Here is a 17,778-nt window from a genome sequence, read left to right as displayed (position 1 = left end):
TTTGGTTTAGACTTAACTACCTTCACTTGTTTTTATATTAACGAGCCATACTAGATGTTTTCTCTCACTTAGCCTCCTCTTTAGGTTTTTTTTTTTTTGTGGAGCCGGGAAAATGTCCCACAACTGTGCTTATTCATCCTAAATTTAGCCCACGCTCCTGATCCCTTCGCCATGGCTGTGGGAAACACTGCATACCCCCCCCACCCACCCACCCATCACTAACGCTCTGCTGCGAGGACCAGGTCTGAGCCGTCCTGTCAAGTGCCTGGTTGTGTAAGTCATAAAGAAGGGCTGCAGTGTTCGGCGTGTAGGTGTCCTTGCTTTGCCTCTCAGCAGAGGCTAAAAAATATGTTCCCCTCTCTGTTCTGGCACTCACACACATAAGTAAAATAAAACAGGCCTTCATCCTCGGCCTGAAACAATGGGCTCTCTCATCGGGCTGAGTTACAGTACGTCCACAGAGCACCTCAAGGACAAAGCGGCTAAGCTAGCAGGCTATTCAGCACTTTGTCCTCGAGGGCGGCATGCCGATGATGCTCTGCGGCCTCGACATACGTTTCCATCAAACGCAGAGAGAGAGAGATTCTGAATGCAGCGACCTTCCCTTTCAGCGATTTGAACCACAGCTGCTGTATAATTTGCTGAAGGCCTGCTGCGAGCACCCATAAAGCTAAGAAGGATCCGGTATCAGCCTTGAGAGTGAAACACTCTAATAAACATTGGAGGGATGTAGCAGCGAAATCTCCATGAACTGAATATGCAGCTGCCGCAGGGAGGGGGAGGAGGAGGAGGAAGAGGAAGAGGAAGAGGAGGGCCCGTACACGCGTGCGGACAGAATACAAACCGAAGGCCTCGTAAAGTGAGTCAGAGCCCTTCTTTCAGAGGCTGAGCCATGGCGCGGCTTTAAACACACTAAAGACTTTGCTCAGGGCCCGAGGACACCCACTGTGGACCCAGGCACCCACCACTCACAGTCTGATCATGAAACCCTGCAGAATCCAGATTATGAAAATCCCACTCCCTTCTTCCAGCTGCATCATCAGTGTCGTCAGCACCCGCAGCCTGAACCTTAATCATCAGTGTTGCTGTCATTCTCATTACTGTTACCGCTTTCATCAATGTTATCATCATCATCATCATCATCATCCGAACTCGTTGCTTCTCCTCCCTCCCCAGGCCTCTGGCTGACCTGAGCCCACCCCCCGCCCTTTATGTTGAGTCCACAGTTTGACTCAGGTCTGACTGAGACGAAGAGCACTCAGGAAGAGCTGCTCACATCCTGGTGAGGAAGATGAGCTGTTCTTTAGTCAACAAAGAGAGACAAGTTTATGTGCTGATGTGGCAGGTTTTTACTATAGGTATAATTAGCTAAAATAAAAACAGCTACCCACTTTGTAGCTTTAGCATGCTAGCCCATTTAGCATCCAGATCAGTGAGTGAAGTTGCTAGTTGATCATGTAGATGAACTAATTTAGAACTTTGCTACATGAGGTAAGCATTTCAGCTGTTAGCAGGCAGATTAGCATCACTGAGCTCATAAGGCATGGAGCACAGTATTTAAACAGAAGTCCACTGGCTGTGAGGACGTCAGGGACGAGACGTCACAGCACAGTTTGTGCTCACTTTGGCAATAAAAAACGATTAATGCACATGAATGTATTCAAATTGTACAGATACAGATCTTTAAGAGGATTAAGGTGGAGAGAAAAATGCTCCCAGCAGGGCTGTGTTATCTGTAAATGACTTCTGTGTTCACCCACTGCCGCTAAATAGCTTTGATATTGCTGCTATTATTTTTACTTGAAGACATTCTCCACCCTGCAGACAGCAGCTGCGGCTGTGGCGGCTGTTCGGACAGCACCGCTTTCTAAGGCTCATACACACAGAGAGTAAAATGAAGGGTCGGTGAGCTACACCCAGAACATCAAACACCTCCGACATCAAAGCATGGGCGCTTTACTGACCATGCATTCCTCCCAGAACAGGAGGAGTCCCTCTCCAGAACAAAACCTGAACAAAGTCGGTCAAAGCCACATCTGTGGCCCCTCTCGTTTGGATGGCAGCCTAGAAACAGGGCCAGTGTGTTTCCAGGAAGTCAGCTCTGGTTATTACTAGGAACCCGTCTCAGAATCCCCGGCGGTCTTTGCCAAAGCTTCGGTTTAACCGCTCTCCGACAGCTTTGGAAGGGCCGACTGCGTTTCTCTCCCCTCCGGGGTTAACGGGGCTGCTGGGAGCAGCGGGGTCTCTGCATCTGATAAATGTTTGGACAGGAGTGGCTCCAGGTTTTTTCTAGAAAACAATGAGATCAAACGGCTCCATCAAAGCCGGCGAGCCAGATCAAAAGCTGGCAGAAAGAACTTCACTTTCAGTCCATATATATCGGCAGAGGTGGAGGATTACTGAGGGTTAGAACTCTGGTGGCTTAATTCATGAGTGTCACAGTGCAAATGGAAACATCAAGGAAGCGGTGCAGACGTGCACGGCAGCTCATTTAATACAAACTGCAGAAATCTGCCTACAAATGCATCACTTCCCCTTCTCTTAACATCAGTCTTGTCTTGTCTGCAGAACACCACTCAGTTTAAACACCTGCTGGACCAGCTTCCCATGCACCGTACTCTCTTGTAATACCACTTGTAACCACTAGTTGGGTGAGTAGTCTAGTCTGAGTGAGTCTCGTCTCCCCCTTGTCTAACTATAGAGGACAAAGATTTAGCGATGTTGGTGTCAATTTATACAAATCATTCAATAACCTATTAGTGTGACAGAAAGTTAGCATGCTAATAAGCTAGCCGCCGAGCATATATACCTTTATACCTTGTGAAACAAGCCTCTAACCAACCAGACAAAAAGAACCAGAGCCAGCAGTGTCGGTGTCTCCAACAACAGCATGGGGTGTGCCGGCTGCTCTGTCCTATGCTCTGATGTCTCCTCCCTGAATAAATGTCTCCTGTCCGGACTCGGCGGTTTGAGTTCAGAGACCGCTGTATCTTTGTCCTCACAGAGACGTGGCTCAGAGACACAGTTCTGGACGCCATTGTCCAGCCGGACCGGCTGGTTCGGTGCTGACAGACGTGCAGCTCTGTGCGGTGAGGCTCGCCGTGGTGGCTGCTGTGTTTACATCAGCTCAGCTTCTACTTCCTGCTGCTCCCTGGTGGAGCAGAGACTCCACTCCACAGACCAGCTCTCTGGTAAGAAGTTACAGGTTTTATACAGAATCGCTGGTTGGACTCAGTGTCAGGTTGCTTTTTTTAATGGTAAAGAATTTTCACAATAAAAGCTTCCAACTTTGGCCATGTGAGAGCTCCTTCGTTTGAACTCAGGCAACCTTTGGCCTTCACCGTCTGACAAACTGGCAGTGAAGCCATCCATGAAGCATTAAGGATCAGTTTAAAGGACTGCACCATTCTTTTCCCTGTTTATCAATCCACGTCTGTCTTTTATTCCACGTTGGGACTCCTCCGTTTTGGGGTGGGGAGAGTCTATCTTCCACCCCTCACTGGTCATCAATGGGACCTTTCAGAGGGGACCTCTCCCGCACTGATTGAAACATCATTTCCTGCTGCAGCAGCACACTGCTGCCATTCAAACGGCCCCCTGTAACTCTCTCACTACGGTCCTTTTATATTCACCAGTGACCTGTAGACCTCTGCTGCAATATACATATGGTATCAGCTTGCAGTGGGCCGACACACACGAACACACCTCTCAGTGTGTAACAGCCAGAAAGTCCTGCTGCCATCCAAACTAAACAGTCCAGAAGAGAGAACCACGAGCATCCGAGCAAGTCAAGGAAAGAGACCTCTTCCATGTGAGACTCTATTTAAAGGAGCCACCAATCAGAGCAGCCTACACAAGAGACTCTGAGAGCGCCCCCACTATAAAGCACGGTACATGGAGCTGACTTCCGTGTGGATTTCTTGCTTGTACTATAAAAAAAAGGCCTGTCAGCTCCCTGACATTTTGAGGGCAAGGCCGGGATGAGATGAGGAAAAAAAAGGAGGGGTGGAGACGCAGGGCTGCGAGACTGAGGAATACAAACCACATCTCCCCGGCTCCCCGACCAATTACTAACACACACATTGATTCATCGAGGCGACGAGGTGTGGAGAACGAGGCCGGAGATGCCAACATTAAAATAATGCAGCAGGCTCACAGGGAAGACCTGCTGGAAAACACACACACAGAGACACACACACAGACAGACACACACAGGGAGCTGGATGTGGTGGAGAATTACCTGCAGGTCGAAGAACTTGCTGTATCTTCTGTAGATGATGTGGGAGGTGTTGTCAGAGTAGGTGACATTGATGAGATACACCTGCCAGGAGAAGAAAGAACAAGGGGTTAAAACTCTTCTTCCTCTTTAATTAGTTTGATTTTGGTCGGTGTACTCGCTGTCATCTGTCTTCACTGCATCGTCTGTACGCTGCACAGCAGCAGCAGATCAGACAGATACTCTCTGATGTGTTTGTCATGTGACTGCAGGCCACCTGTCAATCTTGTTGTTGTTGATCATGCCACAATTTTAAGCTTAGACCAGGTCAGATTTTCAGAAAGAACCATATGTCACACATGATGCATTCAAGGACCCACAGACGCCTCTTTACCTCACAGGTTCCAGACGATTGTTTGTCTTCATAGAATAAGACTGACTCAGCACTGACTGTCAGAGGGTCCCAGACTCTTCAGGGTAAAAAGGGTTCAAGCTAAAACATCCAATCACACTCATATGTCACCATGAACTCTCATGTTCCGTCTCAGTGAGATCAGTCAAATGATTCCATCGCACACAACAAACTCCTGATCCAGCATGTGTGTTCTGCAGTGAGTCACACTCATAAATCCTCTTTCTCCAGCAGCGCGTTGACCTAATGGCCTTTACTTCGGGGGGCACGGTGGCCCTGAGAGGCCTGAATAGATTGAGATAAGAGTCCATTTGTCCGTCAGGAGGAGGTGAGTGATGCAGCCATCAGCTCTAATCGAATGAAACATAGATAACCACAGTTAGTGACCTGCAGGCCGGGAAATGTTCACCAGAGGCGTGAAGAGCAGGTGCAGCTGATGGAGAGACCTGGCTGTGAAACCAGAGGAGTGGAGGAGCCATGACGGGCACGACTCAATGAAACAAAGACAGAGACGTCTGTGAGGCTCGGGGTGTTCAAGTGTTCTGTCCCATACACAGATGTGAAAACACACATGTGACATCTCTGTATGATGAGCTGCACGTCTTTAAAACAGAAATATCTGACCAATCATCACACAGTGCTGGTACTGCACTGAAACACTGGAAAATGTAGAATAGATCCGGGGACACAGACAGAGAGGGTCGGGACAGGGTCAAGGAATACGCCACAGTGTGTGTAGTGTATTTCCATTAATAATAAACTCAACAGGACACACAAAGTCACATGATCATTGTCACTGTTAGACTCGTCCATGTCGGTGATATTTAAAATCATTTTGTTCACAAAATACACACAGACACATGTGGACTCTTTATAGTTTCTATCATTAAGATTTAACGAATGAATCAGGAATTAGGGCTGAAATTTAAAAACATACCGTCAACATTTATTAGCACATTGTCCAAAAAGGTCTCAGTGCTAATGTGAGACATGCTGGAGCATGTTTCTGGGAGGATGCAGTCCTGGAAACCAGGAGAGCATCGACGTTTTTAACAAATACAGTAACAGCACTTTGTGGTATAACATGTTTTTGCAGTGTAGCCCATTGGTTAGTCTCTGATTCATCTGCTGAAACAGGAAGTGACTCAGAAACCCTGTGATATTGCCGCCAAAATGCTGCTAGCGTGACTTCATGTGAGTGTGTTTTTTAACCCTCTGTGTGAAACCTGTTTTATTTTTGACGTTTAATTGAGTGAAGTCTCCGCTGCTGGTCCCTTCCATGCTCTTCCTGTACATCTTGTTGTGGGTTAGCACTTCACAGCTGCACACATCTGGCAGGCGTTCAGCTAAAATGACCATTATCAAGCCATTTGCAATAAAACAATGTTGTCGCCCAGCCGAGTGCTGAGAGGCCCGGACGCAGCGCTGATAGAATCCACCTGAGCACAGCAAGGATCGACTTCACCTCGTGAATCATTTTCACATTAAATAAAGTCAGTGTGTTTCGCCCCTGTGAGTCGGCCCCTGCTCCTTATTCCAGCTCCATCCTTCTGACTGATCTCTCTCCGTACCTGCCAGGAGGCTCCAGAGCTCAGCCGAGAAGAACGAGTGGAGGACCCCGATGATGACGTAAGAAGGCCAAACAAAGCCATAAACAAAGGAGCTTCCCACCAAAGCTTCGGGTTAGAGGGTCATGTTGTTGCTGCTGCTGGCCAGGAGCCACCACAGCATGTTCACTCTCATGCAAACACAACAACTGACTAAACTACTGGCATCCAGAAGCTGCGACTGTCTTACTACACCGACAAACGTGTTGTTAGCACGGTGGGGTGTCACCACAGCGATTAGCTCTGGCATGCCTTGCTCTGAAAATGAACTCCCCGGAGTCACAAACTCACAAAAAAACAGCTTCTGTGTGACTTCTGGAGCACAACACAAACGTGTGAGTCTCTCTTTAGAGTTCATTAATGAAGCTGCTGCTACAGGAGAGAAGAGGGAAACAGCAAGTGTGTCAGAGCTGCTACAGAGCTTCATGAAAGGACCTCTGTGGCACAAATACCCAAAATAGCTCCGTGCTGTTGGCGCATACCAGAACACACCGACAGGAGAGTCTACCAAAATGATCCCACAACTACCCGTCCTAAAATAACACACCACAGTGAGTCCAAACACACAACACAAACCCTGCAACAAGCTTCTCTGCCATTTTATTCATGCTGCCACAGGAGGGCGCTAACAAACACTGGTTGGGGTACAACAGTGGCGCAGTGGTTGTCTAGTAAACCAAAAAGGTTGGTGGTTCGATCCCAACTCCTCCCTAGTCACTGTTGTGTGTTCTTGGGCAAGACACTTCACCCTAGCCTGTGCCGCGCCTTGCTAGTCATTGTATGACACTGCTTGGCAGCAGCCGTAAAGAATTTCCCTCTGGGATTAATACAGTATCTAAAATAAATAAAAAAAAATAAAAATTGTTTTAGTTCCCTGGTAGAACTACCTCAATGCTGGAGACATGATATCATTCATAGTCCCAGAGGATAACCTGACCACATCCTCTGTTTACCTCCAGCACCACTCCACACAGATGTCATTCAAATGTGATTCATTGTTAACATTCATGGTGCTCAGAGGATGCATCATCATGATCCAGCTGGAAATCAGATGCAGATATTCATGGCTCACAGAAGGTGAATCCTTGGTATTAACCCTCTGAACTCCAAACCCACTGGTATGATATGCATGCTTTCAAAATCAGTAGGAACTGTCAGGCTTTCAGCTTTCTCATGGTCCCCTGAACGCATCATGTGACACGTATGGTTCCATCATCCAATCTAATGTCATTATTTCACCAAATTAACCCTTAACACCAACAAGATTCTGTTAAAAAAATCACAAAGTCCTGCTCTCCTCAGCAACAAGCAGGAAGTCATGATGGACTCACATGTGAGCAGCAGTCACATGACCAACATTCAGAGAGTACCTGTCTGACCTGCAGATGACATGAGGATGTAAACAGGGTTAAATATCCACAGCATGTCTGTCATGTTGTGTTTTCTTTTGCAGGTTATTTTAATTCACAGAGGTGAACACCTCTGGTCACAGAACTTGTTTGGGGTTCAGAGGGTTAATTAGCATGATAAATGCTAAAAGGTTTAACAGACTGGCGTGCTGTTGTTAGCATTGAACAAACATATTTCTTGTCACTAAGCAACCAGCACACAATATATTTAAACTCCTATCAGTGCACATTAGAGCTTCCAAGAGGAACTTACTGCACTATGTGACTGTGTGTGTGTGTCTGTGTGTGTGCACGCTCTATAAACTCCTGTGACCTTAACGGTATGCCAGAGTATCATCCTCCCATCATGCCTCTGGGCTGCTTAGAAGCGAATCTGTGCTGAGCTGAAGTGTGTGATAGCAGCCAGCCAGGCTGGAAGATGTGGGCTCACTGAAAGGATCCCAACCCCAGAAGCAGATGGGTATGATGAGATGGCAACCGCAGTGGAAAACACAACCGACAACCATCCATGCTCTGCCCAAAATATCCACTGTAAACCTAACGCCCTCCCAACGCCGAAATAAACTCCCAGCACAGACAGTAAATTATAACCATGCTGCTCCGCGCAGGGTTAATCCAGCTGTGAGCAGCTCCTGGTTTACCTGTAATTACAGTTTCATTATTTCATTTTTTCCTCACCTTTTTTTTTTCACAGCACACACTCATGCAGCAGCTAAAATAAGCCGTCATGAGGTGACTCACAGCCGGTCGTGAGCGCTAAGAACAGCCAAACTGCCCTCGATCAGGCGTTTGTGGAACAGAAGTGACTCACTCAAATGTCAGTTAGGAAATAATCTGTCTGCCAATTAAATCCTTCCATATGATAAGAGTGCATGATCAGCCAGTATCACAGCAGCAGCAGGGACTATTTCAGACGGGCTGCCGGGTTTTTGGTTTCCAGCCGCAGAGAAGTCTGAGATAAAAAGTCAAACTTGTGATTGCTGCGAGGTGTTACTGCACCGCAGGCACGTCTGGACCAATGAGGCGTTTCGGCTGTTCCATGATGAAGGCTGAAATCTGTGAAAACTCCAGCGTGATCTCCTCACCTCTGACACAGAGCTGTTAGAACTAAACCTCATCTGGAACTACAGCTGAGGTCAGGCAGCATCAGAGGAGAAGCTAATGATACATATGAGATGTATTGGCTGATGTCACCCAATCGTCAATACAGCTGCAAAGGTCCTCATAGAAGGAAGGGTGGGGGTACAGGCAGGAGTCCTGCCCCTAACCCCACCAGCTGTTTTCTATTCACCCACTGTCCACACAAAACTCACAATAATACACGTTTCATCACACTATCATGTTAACCTATGTGCAAGTGAGCAAAATGTAGCTAGCTGCCTGTAACTTGGCTGCTGTTTGTTGTAGCTGGATATAACAGGAGAGCTGATTGGCTGCAGGATCCAAACCAGGAGACAATTTGCTGTGCTCCACTCAACATGTTGCTAGCCTACTTAGCTGTAACTAGCTACACTGAACTGATTTGCAAACAGCTTTCAAACAGCAAGCTAGCAGTTTAGGAGCTGGCACAGGCCCTTTCCACTCAGACTTTTCCACCCTTTCCACTAGATAGTAAGTATTTTGCTGATAATATAAGCAAAGTAAGCATAGCTTAGCCAGCGAGCTGAAACCTAGCCCCACTGCATCAATTTGTCGCTGTTTACTACATGTAACATAATGATGGTTTTAAGATTAAGAAACCCTTATTAGTCCCACAATGGGGAAATTGCATAAGAAACTGACGCCTGAACAGGGACTTGAACCCTGGACCCTCAGATTAAAAGTCTGATGCTCTACCGACTGAGCTATCCAGGCTTCAAAGAATGCAGCGTGACCGGTTGTGTTTGTTTTGTTCATGTTCTGCCATAAAAAAAACCTTTATTGAGCTATAACGGCACAAATTATAACTGATAACAACAGAGATTGTTTAACCGGCAGAGATCGGCTCCTTTAATTTGTGACAGCAATGACGTCATTAACGGCGACAGAAAATGACGGCGGTAGAGTCTGAAATGTCCAAAAATGCTTTCACAATCAGTTCACTGTATGCTGCTCTACACTGAACTCACAAGTGTTGCCATCCACTAGCACTTGCTAATAACAACATTAGAGAAGAAGCAAACCAAGCAGAGCCAGCCAGCTGTGGAGCTACATCACTCTTCTTTGCTGTTGTCTAGCAGCAGTAACACTGAAATGGTCAGAGGGCCATTGTACCAACCAGATAAACTTCAGGAAATGAATGTTCACTGTCCACTAGATATATTTACTGTTATCCATTCAGTAGTTCAGTACTTTTGATAACCAGCATTTTGCATTAGGATTTAATCTAGTGTCACTCCTTCCAAAGGAGGACAGCCTCAGCTTCTTTACACCCGTCACACACTCTTCTCTCACTGGGAATAAAATCCATAAATGCATGTTTATTCTTCATTTATTCTGACAAAGCAGACCCTTTAAATCAGCGCAGAAGCCGTCAGTAAAGAAAAGCACGTCTGACAGCCTAATCAAGTTTTTCATTCCTCAGCACTCGTGTGTCAATTCTCCCTTTCTCACACATCCACTTCCTGTTCAAAGCTTTCTAAAAAACCGCCTCATAAACAGAGAAAACACAGACGAGGGGAAGAAAACACACAAAAGGCTTGGGGGGCTCCGGTGTCCCAGATAGCAAGAAAAAAAAAAGACCTTGTACGCCTGTTTTCCCCCCACCGAGGAAAACTTTTATTCTCACGATGGAACAAATTGGACCTCTAATTATTTCATCATGTACGTCTGAGATGTTATGAATATTCATGTCAAGTTTACAGCTTGTTTTATTTCCCCTCCTGCCGCTCCTGAAGGAGTCCGCTGACATAAGAACACAATGTGAAAAGCAAAGATAACTCACAGGTTCAGAGGGAAGCCGTGGACGCAGCCTCGCTGTGTAGAAGAAGAAGAAGGCGACAGAGCCTGGAGCTTGGCGGGGCCTCGCCACTAAGTGCAGCCAACCCCGCCTAAACTACTATATTTAAAGTAACCTATAAAACAGACAGACAGTGTGCGTTCAGACCATAAAAGCGCTACAAAAAAGTCAGGTTGGAAAACATTCCCTTTGCATGGGAGTCATGTCTTTCCACCAGGAGCCACTAAGTACGCTCACATGTCTAATATGGTCAGTTCTTCTCTCAGTCTGGGGACAATAAAGCCTCGTCTGAGCTGTCCTCCAGCACGCCAACACAAACCTCACAAACTGTACGACACGTTCTTCCACCAGCTTTTGGCAGGAGGTCTGGGGACCCCCATCCCAAAGACGACGGGCAGCCAGAACCGTGCCCTTTATCAGCCACACACCAGGCTGACGCCACGGATCATCACAATGGAGCCGTCACCGGTGTTCTGCTCTGTCATCAGGAACATCCTCTGAAGCCTCATTTTCAAAATGAACAGTCCATAGGAACTCATTTTATATCAGCACAGGCAGGCGCACACATGAATCACCTGCTTAAAAAGCTACGTCCCACCGGAAGGATTACAGGAGCTGACTCCATCAGCACTTTTATATGTGACAGCTGGCAGACTTCTAAAAAGTCCAACACTCAGCCCAGTCTGGAGGCGTGCTGCTCAAACTGACTGAGTCTAGAATCACATAAAAATCTGTATTATTTTATGGTTTTTCTCTTTAAATAAACTGAGCAAAGTTTTCACCATGGACTTATAAAAAGCTCAAATGCTCAAACCATCCATCCATTTCCTTCACTTATCTGGGGGCTGGGCCCAGCAGCCTAAGTCAGTCCAGCTAGAGTAGGATTGAATCCAGATTAAGCTGGATACGTTCAGACCTATTTTCAAATCTGGCTATCACACACACGCGTTCGCGCTCAATCCAGCTTGTTTGTTGTCCTCCAAACCACTAGGTGGCGCCGCGTAATATACAGCGTCCGTCCAGGCCGCAGTAGGACCGCGTGTGTGCATGTGTCGTGCAATTTGTCCTGTGTCGCTCGTTCTTTCGTTTTTCAGTTTATTCCTTTGTTGCCCTGTGGAAAATAAACTTGTAGTTCGACGTCTCTTTACATATGACTTTTGGATGCGACCTGGACACTGTCCCCATGAACCGGATCACATCGCTAGCCGGATTCGCTAGCTGCATTTGCGTTTAGACCTGAGCCACATGTAAGCTAATCCAGCTAGATCCACCTCCGAGAGGTGGATTGAAATCTGGATATATCCAGATACGGCCCAAATCAGCCCGATTGATTTCCCCAGTGTGAACGGGGTCTAAGCGTGGAAACACAGACCTCCCTTTACCTGGCTGGGCGAAAAGTCTTCATGAACCAACAGAACTGACAGCACTTCCTCACAGGCCTCTGATTGGTCTGAACCACACATGGTTAATGGTGTATATATTCTTGAGCAGATCAAATATTTTACAGCGGCGGTGAAGAAAGAATATCTTGTAATGCTAATGAAGCTCTGTCTAAAATTTTTTGCCAACTTCCCTGACTATCCAGTGATGTCATCAAGAGAGCGGCGAGCGACTCTTTTTCTTTCCTCACACTCGCCGCTTTCCCACGAGCCAGTGCAGTCCAGGCCACACATGATGCCAGCACATGCTCCATCTCTCATCATCACCAGTTCTGGGTGATGTAATCATCAAGTCAAGCTGTTCCAGAGGACGCCAGGAGGAGCTGGAGGCCATGTTCAAACACGGTAAACACGTCTTCATCGTTTAAGAGACAAATAAAATAACATCTGGCACCGAAGACGTGAAAACAACCCCCTGCAAGTGTGTGAGGTCCCCGTAATGACGGTGCAGAGACGACAGCATCCGCCTTTTCTGTCAGCACACACACAGACACACACACCACATAGAGACTCAGCTTAGCATCAGTGTTAGAGATGAACCTTTGCAAAGTGAGCATCAAGCACATCGATGTCAGCAAAACCCTCACACACAGACACAGACACAGACACACACACACACACTGAGCCCTCCAGATTCAGTCATCAAGCTCAATACAACCCCAAAAACCTCGGTGAGCCTCGTTCACTCAGCACGTTGTCTCAGTTAGGGAAGAAAGGGAGATATCACTCAGCGTTTGATGTGCCAATAAATATTTGAGTGGAGAACAGCTCTCTGAAGAGATGTTTTTACGGCGCCAAATAACAACACCGTCTTCCAGCCTGTGCCTCGGCACAGCACAGGAGTCTCTAGGAAAGGAAATGCTGTGGGACTGGGACTTGTAGAGGGAAACAGAAGCTGAGAGTAAACATGGCCGTGCCCAGCCCTGCTTTCTTTTATCACCTCCTGTCTGTGTGTGTGTGAGATGTATGTTTGCGACTCAGCGGTCCAGTTTTCCCTACAGTCCGGCGGGCACTTCCCTTTGACAAAAGCCCCCCCCCCCTCACCGGATAAGCATTTCCAGCTGGTTTCACAAACATTACAAATGGGATTCAGCGGTTGCCACAGATTGTGTCTTTCTCTCGTTTCCTCGGCTTCCTCCTCTCCCTCCCTCTTCTTCTCTTCTCACACTGACTGGCCTCGTCTCTAGAGACGGGGTAGCTGGGGAAACTAGGCCACAGACCGGACCGCTGAGACACAGAGCGGCTCGGCTCGGCGCTCAGAAGCTCCAAACAAAGCTTCCTAAGACCGATGTGGGAAGCTCGTATTACACCTCCAAACTCATTAACTCACCAAATATTAGATTTTCACTGTGTTATGAAGGAACAGGTCCAAATATATGTATGTGTTTATTTCCAAAAGAGAGATTACGCTCAATTAATTTGATATCGGTGCAAAATTCATTTTCATTTTTTAATGATAATTAGCATCAGACTACAGACAGTGAGCTTTAACCTCTTCATGGACAGAGCCAGGCTCACCTGCATCTTTTCCCACTAACTCATTTTAGTGTGTTCAGCATGCAATGCACTCTGGGTAATCACAAACCAACAGCTATGTCTCTCTGTCTCTCAAACAAACACTGATTAGTCCACATGTGGTTCAACACAAACTCATGACTTGCCTGGAAGATGGAATTGTGGGAGTTGTTGTTGATACTAGTCTGGTTGTGGCTCTGCCTGTCACATGATTGGTTGTGTGTCTGTCCAAATGTGTCCGGGGGGAGTGTATTCTGTGTCAGCTGGTGCTGCTCCCATGGAAGTCCAGCTCAAACCCAAAGAGACCAGACTGGTTCTTTGTACAGTACAGAAAAGAATTAGGATGTCTGGAGAGGCTACTGGGGCTGAGAAGTGAGGCCCAGACACAAGTGTCCGAAACCGCAGTTCCTTCAGTGTCCACTAGAGGCTGACTCACAGAGCTTCCTGCTTCCTGAGCAGCTCCACCTCTTTGCCTGTATTAGGAGTTTAGGTGGATTCAGATGCTGCTAAAAACTGCTTTTTAGGGACAGACTATGTGTGAGACAAACCAAGAAGGCATGGCGGAGCATTGTGTCTGTTATACTTATGAGCAGGTAAGAGAGGCAGGTCAACCACTGTGTGAATGGGCGAGCTAGTACCACGGAATGTTCCATGAAGACTACTGAGAGGAGGTACATCTCTGAGGAATAGTCAGTCGCTTGCGGAGTAGAGGCGGGTTTTGTTCGTTAAAGTCTCTTGTTGATTGTTTAGCTTCCACCACTTCCTGTTTCAGTGAACAAAGGTGACAGAGAGACAGCATATCTTATTGGTTTTTTGGAGTATCCTTATCGTCCATGAACAAGTAAATACTCAACGACAAGTTTTTACAAATGGCGGCGCAGGAGTGCCTAGTCTGAAACAGTAAAAACACGTTGCTGACGCTGCTTAGCACTTGCATCGCCTCGACACACACAGAGGAATAAATCTTTAGAACCACAATCTCTGTGATCTCACCCAGAGCCAGGTGTCACTGTTTTACAGCAAGTTAACCAGCAGAACAATAAGCGGCTCAAAACCTGAAACCTCAGTTCACGTCTTCATTGAGCTCACAGACAATAAAAAGGCTGCAGACCACAGACCTGTCAGATAAGATGGTCACAGCGTCAGATCAGGTGATTACAGGTGAATGTTCTGTCTGTGACTTGGCCGAGGACGACCGAGAGACAACATGTGTGCTTCAGTCCGTCATATTGTTGTGACACCACAGTGTGTAAGAGCCAGGCTCTGAACGGTTAAACAGTGGGTTAAACTTCACAAACATCATCTCAAAGAGTCTTTAAACACCTGTGAAGCAGAAGCACACACCTGAATGGACTTCAAATGACAGAAAAAACACATGTGTCTGTCTGATAAAGGGACACGTGGAACAAAGCGCACTAAACCTGCTATATGCATCAGCCTATCATCGAGCCCAGAGCCTGCAGGAATGTGACTGCATCTGTGCTACCATCGTGTTCTTTTCACAGCAGCCATCTATGATGACTCGTTTATGAGCCTGAAATAGGATCTGAACCGGGACATGGAGCGCAGAGGCCCGCTCACACTTACAACAAGTGTGCTATTGATGAGTGAGGCCAGAGGAGGCGGAGGAGGCGGAGCTCTGGAAGATAGAAATAATCGTCCTGTTTCTTATTTGGTCCCGAATGTGGAGGATAAAGTGACCTACATTCTCACAGAATGATGATGACAAAACGTTGATACATATTTACAATAAAACGTACAAACTTCAAGGAAACTGGGCGACCTGCTGATGAAGACCATGTGACATCATTAAAAGCACCAGAACTGCTCCACAACAGCTACTAAACAGACCTTGTGGTGAGATTATTGGAAGCTCACATGCTGATTTATCTTAAAGCCAACATGGATTAAAAGCTGACAGACAGTGTAAAAAATATTCAAATATAAATATACATGACAACTGGGCAAAGATCATCATATCATGTGATATGATAAAAACTCCACAGCGGCAACAAAATAGACCCGATTATTAACAACTGACGAGCCAACTTGGACACAAAGTTCACAAATATGTACGAAAACAGAACAAATGTGACAAGAGGGAAAAGTCCACCTGCTTCCAAACCCACAGAGATATGAGGACAGGCCCCAGAACACCTGCTCAGTGGACCCTGTGGTCACATCACTCCCAACAGATATGACTGTTAAACTGATAGATACTTATGAACTGAAAAATATGATTAAATGATATCATTGGCCAGGTTGGCAACTCAAGATTGTAGAGATTATTTATAATAAATTAAATTCAGGACTGCACACATGACTTAATATGAATTATTAGCAGCACGCCCTCAGATTGTTCTGATAGAAATACCAGCCCTGCTTCAACATGCTCATATAATAAATACATCTTCATGTGTCTAATTATAGTGCAGTTAAAAGTCAAATATGAACTGGACCTGGAGCCTGTGAGGTCCAATAACATGTTAATGATGAAGATGAGGATGAGCTGGCTGTTTTTTAAATGGCAGGCTCACCTGAGCACGGATCTCCCACAGCGGGCCGGCCTGGACTAAATGCTGCGTTTAAAGGTGCCACGCTGTGACTGTGAACAGGCCAAACACACACACGCACACACACACGGCTGGCACACTGAATGGGACGAGGTGGTGTGAATGAGGTGACATGGATGAAGAGGAGGCAGGCGGGCAGACTCACGTAGTGTTTGGACGGGTTGCGCCTCTTCTCCACGTCCACGACTTTGACGTCCAGCACGGTCCGAAACTGCATCTTGACCCTGCAGAGGTTCTGCATAAACGCGGCGGGCGGGCAGCCGCTGGGGCTCCGGATCAGCGCTCTGCTATCACGGCGGAGGAATCACGGCACTCATCCTCCGACGGTCCGTTTAACGGAGGACGGCGGCGCGTGCTGCTGACGCAATGACGACCATCAATCTGATTAGAAACTTATCAATAGTCCGTTTAAGCGTCACACACACACACAGCGCTGAATATCCGAGCGACTGGCCCGCAGCCACACACACACACACACACACACACACACACACACACACACACACAGGGGCTGCTGAAGGCGGTCACCTTAAACACACACACACACGCACACAAAGTGGAGCCGCGTCCTTTGTGTCCGCATCCGCGTACCTGGAGCGTCCAGAGGCGGGCTGAGGGCTGCGGAGGGAGCCGGCACATCCACAGCGCGAGGCGGCCCGGGGCTGATGGGAGGGAGTGGGATGGGCTTCACGCGTGTCCTCGGGGCCACTCTGAATAAAGCTGCGGAGCAGAAAAAAACTCCCAATCATTCCTTCCTCCTCCGTCCACGGTAACTTCCCCTCCCTGCTTCACAGAACATTAAACATCAGACGTCTGTGTCCACGCGAGCACGTGTGTGTGTGCGTGGAAAAGTGCGTGTCAGGAGCTCCAGGTTTCCACAGTTCACTCTTCAGCTTTCTGGCTGGAGACACGAGCCACTGGAACTATGGATACAGATGTTTCACAGGCGACCAATCAGGAGCCGGCTGCTCTACATGAAAGAGCCAATTAACGACCAAACACTGCCCCCCTGCGCACGCGGCCGCGCATAAGACTTCTGCCACATTTCATAAAATGATCCTTTAAACGGAACTTTTTATATCTGTGGCTGGAACTGTTAAAAAAAAGTGGGTCCTCACTCAGACTGCAGGGTAATCTACATTATAAAGCAGGGCACACGGCCTCGGGCAGCTCAGACCCTCAGGGGCCCCCAAAGACCCCCCCCCCCCCACGTCCTAGTTTTTTTGTGACACTTTAATTGCCATCATTAAATTCTGCAAGAAGGGGGACCAAGAGGTTGTTTTTTTATGCAGACAGACACACAAAGCTATCATCTAAATCCTCATGATCTGCTCTAAAGCTGCAACAACGATCAGTGACTGGAGGTTTGACCCGTCAGGCTGGAAACAGGAACATTTTCAGCACATTCTTCACTGGTTTGTCCATCAAATGTCAGACTACACTGATTAACTGATCATGGACAATGCAAACGATCGTCAGCTGCAGGTCTTGCAGACTGCAGCATTCAGAGATCCAAGGTTACACCTTTACAGCTCAAAACAGACCGCACATGGTGTCCATGTACTTTTGGTCACATAGTCTTTCTCACTTTCGCACTGTACAGGAAGGGCCAGAGCAGGCTGAGGAGATTGCGGTCTTTTGGAGTGCATCACTGAGAGGGAGAGGAAGA

At 47.2% G+C, this 17,778-nt stretch overlaps 1 protein-coding gene, 1 long non-coding RNA gene and 1 other non-coding gene across 9 annotated transcripts in view; all 3 read right to left on the bottom strand.

Annotated features, from left to right (window-relative positions):
• Window positions 1–16,995, bottom strand: part of sh3pxd2aa (SH3 and PX domains 2Aa) — an 84,410-nt gene extending 67,415 nt beyond the window's left edge. For 5 of the 7 annotated variants that reach the window (XM_028422827.1, XM_028423244.1, XM_028422984.1 and 2 more), the window contains exons 1-3: window positions 16,701–16,995; window positions 16,255–16,464; window positions 4,241–4,321 (exon numbers count right to left, since the gene is read on the bottom strand). In XM_028422827.1, coding sequence (XP_028278628.1) covers window positions 4,241–4,321; window positions 16,255–16,350 — 177 coding nt within the window. In that variant the 5' untranslated portion in view covers window positions 16,351–16,464; window positions 16,701–16,995. Of the gene's footprint in view, window positions 1–4,240; window positions 4,322–10,567; window positions 10,596–16,254; window positions 16,481–16,700 lie in introns of those variants that run through there. The other 2 variants (XM_028422900.1, XM_028423327.1) reach the window with 2 other exon arrangements.
• Window positions 5,378–9,804, bottom strand: LOC114447247 (uncharacterized). Its single transcript, XR_003671823.1, has 3 exons — window positions 9,560–9,804; window positions 5,958–5,959; window positions 5,378–5,388 (listed from the first exon to the last, which is right to left on the bottom strand). It is a non-coding gene; the product is annotated as an uncharacterized LOC114447247 (long non-coding RNA).
• Window positions 9,426–9,498, bottom strand: trnak-uuu (transfer RNA lysine (anticodon UUU)). The gene has a single exon. It is a non-coding gene; the product is annotated as a tRNA-Lys (tRNA).
• Window positions 16,996–17,778: the final 783 nt, after the last annotated feature.

This window comes from Parambassis ranga, chromosome 1 (assembly GCF_900634625.1).
Source record: "Parambassis ranga chromosome 1, fParRan2.1, whole genome shotgun sequence".
Taxonomy (NCBI): domain Eukaryota; kingdom Metazoa; phylum Chordata; class Actinopteri; family Ambassidae; genus Parambassis; species Parambassis ranga.
Note: the sequence above shows the minus strand (reverse complement) of the source record. Positions and strands in the feature narration are given on the sequence as shown.